Raw genomic sequence first — 8714 nt, 5'->3', positions numbered from 1 at the left:
AAAGCTATCACACTATCACATGTCAGAATCCTTGTAATTTATAAAACAACTTCATCAAGAAATACAAGAAATAGAGAGTATCGTTATTGCTTCTAAAACGATTATATGTATATATATATATATAGAGAGAGAGAGAGAGAGAGAGAAGACAATGCCATAAATTATATGGTTTAGTCTCAAATCCTAGTAAATAGGTCTTACTTACATTAAGGAGTTAGTGAGGGCTACTATCAGCCACCCATATGAATGAACAAAGTATAGAGATGAAAATTGACCTTTTAACAGCCAATTATGTTCAAATTACACGTTCCAATATTTTATAGGAACAAATACCAAAAGGCTTTAGAATGAGGAGTTTGTATAAATTTTGCGAAACCTTGAGAGAGAGAGAGAGAGAGAGAGTGAGATAAGTGGTTTGGGCACTGATAAGTCTTCAACAACGAAAACATTTCATTGCTATTAGGGCTCTCTTAGACTTAGCTAGTGGAGGCTCTGCTGACTCAAATGAGGCTCACACTTATCATTATGGTCGAAATGCTAAACTCTCAATGACAAAATTATTTTGATAATTTTTGTAAAAAGGATTGGGTTGTTCATTTTTGGTAAAATTGGTCAATTGTGCTTAATTATATTTAGCTTTTCTATTGGTAATTTTTGTTATTGTAGAATTTTTTTGGGATGTTTATTTTGTTTTAGATGGGTCTAAATGTAATAATAATTTTATGAAACAAAATTGCATAGACACTTTAGTTGGGGTGGTTATACCCATGTCAGACATAGTCATTTGACACTTCCGCACACGTGGATCTAATGAAAATGCCTAAAAAATATATAACCTGGTGTAGTAGCCTTGATTGATGATTATTTCATACTGGATTTGTAGTTTCAATTCAAGTGTTTACTGAAAATTTTAAAATTGTCAACAATCTTTGTATTGGATTTTTTGCATAACTTGATAATTCTATAGTCACCCTATTTCCAACCTTAGACACCACAATAAACACACAATTATGATTAAGTTGCAGATGTTGCATAAGAACAATTAGAGAGCACATAAGGTTATACACCTTCGGTTTTATAGTATATATAAATAATAAAAAAATAAACATCAAGAAAGTGACCTCAACTATGTTATTTTATAGGGAGGTATGCCCCTAAATGTGATGGAAGCTACCAAGGGAAATACGTAGGAAGTTAATTGGTATATTCAAATATTTGTGGAAGAAACCAAGATAATTTCAATTGATTTTTTTTGTGAACAAGAGTAATTATTGTGGTTGGGCTAATTTCTTGAGATGCTTTTTTTTTTTTTTTTTTTTTTTTTTGGTTTTAGATTTTAGATCTAAATTTTTTAATAACTTAAAAAAAATTACTATTGTGATGAGCGGTTATTAGTAAATAAAAAAGTAACTTCAATGCCCAAATGTAAAATTATAGTTAGATGTGATATTGGTACTGTTTACTGTGATGATTGAACTGTCAATGGAATTGGCAGAGAGGGCTTATGAGAGCTAGCGTAAATAATCAAAGTATCAGTATCTCAGTGTGTGTGTGTGTGTGTGTATGTACCTTCTTTAGCTCTAAAGTGTATCTTATATATATCATCTTTTCTTCTAGTCGTTATACCCTATTTATGGTGGCATAAGTGCCTCTTTTGTAACGCCTCTAGGCTCATTCAATGTAGGCTTTGATAGGTCTCCAACGGTCTTCTTGGTTGATTAGTGACCATTCGAGGTATTGAATGTTCCTCTTTATGGCGCTTCTACCATTGTCCATGCTAGGTCTGGGTGGACGATGGTACTTGATGGGCTCGTCTAGACAATGGTATTTATTGGGCCTATCAGTACTGCTTACTGTGACAATGGAATCATCAAATTTGAGAAAAAAATAAAGGAACCACTATATGTGACAGAAGAATTGTCAAATTTGATATTGGAACTGCACAATGTGATAATGGAACCATCAAATTTGAGAAACAGATAAAGGAATCACTAAATGTAACAAAATAACTATCAAATGTGATGTTGGAACTGCATAATGTGAGAATAAAACCATCAAATGTTAGAAACAAATAACGGAACCACCGAATGTGACAAAAGAACTATCAAATGTGATGTTGGAACTGCACAATGTGGGGATGGAATCGTCAAATATGAGAAAAAAGTAAGGGAACCACCAAATGTGACAAAACAACTGTCACATGTGATGTTAGAACTGCATAATGTAATGATAGAACCGTCAAATGTGAGAAAAAAGTAAGGGAACCACCAAATGTGGGAAAAGAACTATCACATGTGATGTTGGAACTACTCAATGTGAGGATGAAACTGTCAAATGTGAGAAAAAAGTAAGGGAACCACCCAATGTGACAAATGAACTGTCACATGTGACAAAAATAGAGTAGATGCAATGTTGGTACTGCTTAATATAACAATGGAACTATCAAATTTGAGGAAAAAAAAATAAAGGAACCACTATATGTCACAAAAGAATTGTCAAATGTGATATTGGAACTGCACAATGTGATAATGGAACCATCAAATGTGAGAAAAGAACTGTTAAATGTGATGTTGGAACTGCACAATGCAAGGATGGAACTGCACAATGTGAGGATGAAATCGTCAAATGTGAGAAAAAAATACGGGAACCATCCAAGGTGACAAAAGAACTGTCATATGTGATGTTGAAACTACACAATGTGAGGATGGAACCGTCAAATGTGAGAAAAAAGTAAGGGAACCACCAAATGTGACAAAAAAACTGTCACATGTGATGTTGGAACTGCACAATGTGAGGATGAAACCGTCAAATGTGAGGAAAAAAATAAGGAAACCACCAAATGTGAGAAAAGAACTGTCACATTTGATGTTGAAACTACACAATATGAGGATGGAACCGTCAAGTGTGAGAAAAAAGCAAGGGAACCACCCAATGTGACAAAAAAACTGTCACATGTGATATTGGAACTGCACAATGTGAGGATGGAACCGTCAAATTTGAGAAAAAAAGTTAAGGAACCACCAAATGTGAGAAAAGAACTATCACATGTGATGTTGGAACTGCACAATGTGAGGATGGAACCATTAAGTGTGAGAAAAAAGCAAAGGAACCACCCAAACCGCCAAATGTGAGGAATAAAAAAAAAAAAAAAAAAGAACCACCAAATGTGAGAAAAGAACTATCACATGTGATGTTGGAACTGCACAATGTGAGGATGGAACCGTCAAATGTGAGAAAAAAGTAAGGGAACCACCAAATGTGAGAAAAAAATTGTCACATGTGATGTTAGAACTGTACAATGTGAGAATGGAATCGTCAAATGTAAGAAAAAAGTAACCAGGTATAGCAAGTTACCTACTAGTAGATATCGTACCCCTTTTTTTTTTGGTACCATAGAATTACCCATAGATTCAATGTGCACGTATATTATGATAATCAATGACATTATTGAACTCCTCTAGTTTACTACACTATAATGTAAAATCACATCGTTAGGTTGTGTAGTTATGCCCCTGTACAACATTTGGAGGTCTTGGTTCAAACTGTCAAAGGGAAACGTAGGACCCAATAATAAGTTCTTCCTTTTTTGGTTACTATGGGACAGTCAAAGCGCGCAGGACCCAATTTCGACATTTTCTTTTCCCTTTTTTCTAGTTTTTTTTTTTTTTTTTTTTTTTTTTTAGAAATAGTTAAAATAATTTTGTTGGCCTTATGGGGGGATAGTACTTAGTGGTCACCCTATGGGGTCGCTGTAATGTGCAAGTATAGCATATTGGTGCTTGACAGCCCAACCTGTGGGACAATTGCATTGCAAAACCTCTTATGCTCACTTGCAACAAGTATAGAGGCTGGACTTTGCATCCTGCAAAAACTAAAGTGTGTCTCTTCTTAACATAAATTGGTTTTAGAAGTAGTGGTTAGTGTTGTGGTCTTAACAAATTTCAAGGAAAAAAAAAAACCTTTAGAATTGGATACATCTTTGCCCCCTAAATTGCAAGTAGAGATTGTCCTACCTACCTAAAAAGATATTTAAATGATGACTTTACCCATATGTTTGGATAAAGGAAAATGAGAGGAAGTAAGGAGAGGCGCAAGAAGTATATTTTAATAACATTACCCATATGTTTGAATATATTATATTTTAATATATTCTAACCGTCTTCTTCTCTACTTACCTCTCCTATTTCTCCATCTCCCCCATTCCATACATAGATGTGTCCTAGATTTGCTATGACAAATGCTTTAGTCAAGCTCAAGATAAAAAATTAAAAATTTTAAAATTTTTAAAAAATCCAGCTAATCTGATAGGATGGACAGTGGACACCGTATGCTCCAAATATCTCCTCTTAGGGCTTCAAGAATGGCATATTATAGTTTATAGATAGATATATTTTGTGCTCAGTCTGTAGTATCTAAGGAGCAATGCTCTCAAGAAGTTGTTATCGTAATGATCCCCACTAGTTGTAGCTCAATAGTGTGAGTAAATGGTTAGGAGTTTCTCATTTCTACCTTCCTTCTTTTTTTTTTTCTTTTATTAAATTTTTATTTACCCTAGCATTACTTATTTTTTGTACTTGATTACCATAGTACAATATATTTGGTTACTTGAGATAATTTGTGGAAGAAGGCACATTGAATTGAACCAGGTTGTAGAGGAGAGTGAAAAGGATGATCTAATTCTTTCTAATTGGGTTCTAAGATGTGTGATTTATGGGAAGCTAGAGATGTACTTTAATGTAACTTGGACATTAAATTAACCATTGATAACAACATTTAAATCATAATTTGATAATTTCATGATCAATTATAATAAGAGAAAAGAAGAGGATGTTAAGGTCTGTACCGACCATTTTCCACCGACCATTTTTAAGTTATATGTCATTTTTTTTTTCTCTCCTCTTCTCAACACTAATGGAAGTCAATCTCAAATTAACGAAACCAACAAGATCATCTTCCATCTACTTTAAAAACTTTAGGTCCTATTTTAATATTTCAATACTCCCTCATATTAACTTGTACGCAAAAAAACTCAACCCCAAATGGTATCTAAAGCTTCATCTTTTATTTGGATTCATTATCCATTTTATGATAATCAATGACAAAGGATATCATTATTGAATCTGATTTACTACACTATGATGTAAAATCTCATGGTTTGTTGGTGCAGTTAGGCCAGTGTACAAGATTTGGAGGTCTTGTTTTAAGGACTGGATTACTATCAAAGAAATTGGTAGGCCGAAGTTCAAACCCACCACTCAAGGTTGGCATCACTGGAAAATCTTCCTGGCAAGGCACATGATGAAATCCAGTGGTGTACCATAATACTATATCCTTGTTTTCAATTTTCCTATTCCTGCATTTGTATTAAAAAAATTTTAAAAAAAAACATACAAAAAAAAAAAGAAAGTGCATTTGAAAACATTAGTCACAAGTACCATAATCAACAATTATTTTCTTGTAAATTTCTAGCTAGCAAAGTTTAAAAGTAGAATAGAGGATTTGTATTCATTATCTACTACCTGAGGCTCCAAACTGCTAAGGTATCGTCTCCTTGACTTTGATCAACATATAGTCCTCCTGCCCATTTTTCAGACTTGTTATACAGAGTAACCCACACATCTTTATTAGTAAAGGCTCCTCGAATTTGTGGATAATCATTGTACAACAAGAGAGGGCGTGTCGCTGATCCTGGAATTAGACAATAACCAACATTGTTCCCAACTTTGGTTTTCTTATTAGGATTCGCAACTACTAGCTCAGCTAGTTTCAAGCCAAACTGAATTCGAGCATCAGATTCAGTTTTAGCAATTTCACTCACTATTGTCCAATAGCTTTTCCTTGGTGAGCTATGGTTTATTAGTTTGATTGTTTCCAAATTGTTTTTGACAAAGGAATTGTCTTCAGCATCCACGTCAAGGTCAAGATAGTACGTTAAGAAGTGATCATGGTACACACCAATAGTGTTTTCTGCTAACAATGTGCCATGCACATTCTCTTTTATTTGATCTGTGTGAGTATATATCACACCCTTCATCTCTAGAATTCCTGTTAGTCCAGTCTGTTAAGATAGTTTGAGAAAGACTCAAAGTAAGAGACATAAATAAATAGGAAGACATACTATTAATTCATAGGAACTTGCTATGTAGACTGACACCTCATTTAGTTCAAAATTTTTAGGTTTGATGAAAAAATGACAGTAAGTCTGAAGTCATAATAAATTTCACAATTGTTGACTTGTTGTAGTAACAAATTGTAATTGATGTACAATATAAATTATGTTAGTGATAGTCCTAAGTGAAAGTGATATACTAATCAAAATTTGCTAGCTCAATATATAATTGTAAAATTTGTTATGAGATTTATTGGTGTTTGTTGTGTTGATGGAAAAATATTTCTCAAGTTGATAAGATACCCCCAATTTGATGGAGCCACTTGGCTTGAATTCCCAATCAATAATGTAATCATAGTTGCCCACAGTTGCGACCATCCTCACCACTAGGCTCACATCTAGCCTAACTTCCCTAATCTGCAATACCATAAAATTGTCAACTAAAACTACTACTTGTTCAAACAATACAACAAAAATCACAATAATATTACTTACAACTTCCCCAGGAATACCCAATTCAATGTGACGCCACATTATATTTCCAGCATGATTTTCATATATGCAGAAGGCATTAGATATCTTCACTGGTGTACCATCGCTCGAAGCATAATATGCATCTAAAAATACTGCATTGGCAGGGCAATCGGCTAAGGGCTTAAGTGACACTGCAGATTGACCAGACCCATATTCACCACTATCAAAAAAGGTTTGGTAGTACCATTCCTCTGTTGGATCCATGTATGGCACAAACAAGTCAAATATGAATCCTCTATATAAAATTTGGTGATATTTTTGCTTCTTAAGGTCATAAATTGATGCTAGAGAAATTATTGGACCAGCTCGTACGTCAAATCCTAGGTGGAATTTCCAGTTGACCCAACTAAATACAAAGAAAAATTGAAGCTTGTTAAAATTTTCAGGTTCAAGAACATGTAGTCCTAGCCCAATCCTTTAAATTAGGACAGGATTGCAATAAGTTTTGTAAAAACTTGTACATAAAATTTGTAATATTTCTAATTTCACTCTAAGAGCAACCACATCAATTAGTGTAAAATTTACATCTATTTTGCAAGAAAAAACCTACTTTTTTCTATTTTACACACTCACTTTTACAAAATTCCCACATTAGTTTATCTATTCTACACATTCATTCAATAAAATAATCATTTTGTTTTAGGGATAATTACCGTAAACCCACCTGTGGTATAGCCCATTTCCACTTTGCCTACTCGTGGTTTAAAACTTTACACTTTGCCCACCTGAGGTTAGTCTCGTTAACCTTCCGTAACCCACCTCTCCGTTTGCTATTAGAAAAACACATTTTTATGCAAAAACAAATATAACAAGAATCAAAAAGCTAGGGTTTTAAATTCTACATGAACTTCAATGAGAACAAAGTAGAGGAACAACACACCAATCAAATGGCTCAATGAAATTATTTTTAATCTATAACAATGTCAACAGTTTCACAAAAAACTCAAAATTTTGAACCAAATTTTACAAGAAGACCAACATCTCAAAACAACCAACAACATTATCAATAAAGAGAGAGTGAGATAGAGATAAGCCAACAACTGAAGTGTGAGGTATAGATTCCAAGGGGGCTCTGGAGCTTCCCAATGAACATTGTATTGAGGTCGAGGTTGAGCCATACTGAAATTGGCCATCTGGAATTCCTCCAACAAGATTTTCGCCTTGTGTAAAATTGCCTCACAAGCTTGTCGCTCCTTCTCCAGATGCAATGCACTCCGATTATACCAAATACACCATGCCACCATTATCACAAACTCCAAGACATCATCCCTTACATTTTCCAAACTTTAGGTGCCACAGGAATTCTATGAATTCTGGAAAAACCAAATCGTGGGCATCAAATGAATGACCCAAGATCCTCCATACTTCTTGAGCTTTTTTGCAATCCCGAAGGGCATGGCTACTGCTCTCTGACTCGACTCCACACGCCTCACAAACCGAATCAACTATGACATATCTTTGGCATAGATTAGCCTTTGTTGGCAATATATTTTTGCTAGCTTTCCACGCAAACGACTTGACCTTGTTTGGAATATTCAAGCGCCAAAGAGTTTTCCAAAAGCTTTTGGACTTTTGCTCATTAGAGGAGCCTTCAGAATTATTGTTACTACTCAACGCCACAGCCACCTTATATGCGCTTCTAATCATGAAATTTCCCTTTGGCATATAGGCCCAAACCAAACGATTAGCAGGAAGTCTCTCACTTAAAGGAATGCTCATAGGATAGTGCTGGTTTATATCCCCTGCTTTTGATCAATAATTTTCAATGCTTAGGTGATCCACTGGGACAAGGAGTTTTCATCGGAATTTAAAACCCTGACTTTTTTATTCTTGTTATATTTGTTTTTGCCTAAAAATGTGTTTTTCTATTAGCAAACGGAGAGGTGGGTTACGGAAGGCTAACGGAACTAACTTTAGGTGGGCAAAGTGTAAAGTTTTAAACCACGAGTAGGCAAAGTGAAAACGGACCATACCACAGGTGGGTTTGCTGTAATTATCCCTTTATTTTAACACTGTCATCTCTCAACACAACCCCCACAGCCACCATCATCAACCCAGCCTCCAGCCTCCC

At 34.7% G+C, this 8714-nt stretch overlaps 1 protein-coding gene across 1 annotated transcript; it reads right to left on the bottom strand.

The window, feature by feature from the left end:
- Window positions 1-5040: 5040 nt before the first annotated feature.
- LOC126724387 (amine oxidase [copper-containing] alpha 2, peroxisomal-like) lies at window positions 5041-6538 on the bottom strand. The gene is made up of 3 exons (XM_050428945.1): window positions 6413-6538; window positions 5520-6058; window positions 5041-5353 (listed from the first exon to the last, which is right to left on the bottom strand). The coding sequence occupies exons 1-3, from the start codon at window positions 6536-6538 to the stop codon at window positions 5149-5151; spliced, it is 870 nt and encodes a 289-aa protein (XP_050284902.1). The 3' UTR covers window positions 5041-5148.
- Window positions 6539-8714: the final 2176 nt, after the last annotated feature.

This window comes from Quercus robur, chromosome 4 (genome assembly GCF_932294415.1).
Source record: "Quercus robur chromosome 4, dhQueRobu3.1, whole genome shotgun sequence".
Lineage (NCBI taxonomy): Eukaryota > Viridiplantae > Streptophyta > Magnoliopsida > Fagales > Fagaceae > Quercus > Quercus robur.
The sequence above is the reverse complement of the archived record's forward strand: the minus strand, read 5'-3'. Positions and strand labels throughout refer to the sequence as shown.

Excerpts from the sequence above, each read along its gene's own strand:
- LOC126724387 (XM_050428945.1), bottom strand. The coding sequence starts at position 6,538 with ATGGTATTGCAGATTAGGGAAGTTAGGCTAGATGTGAGCCTAGTGGTG. Across the intron at positions 6,059-6,412 it reads GTGGCTCCATCAAATTGGGG|ACTGGACTAACAGGAATTCT; the intron begins GTATCTTATCAA and ends CTATCTTAACAG. Across the intron at positions 5,354-5,519 it reads TTAGCAGTTTGGAGCCTCAG|GAATAGGAAAATTGAAAACA; the intron begins GTAGTAGATAAT and ends ATACAAATGCAG.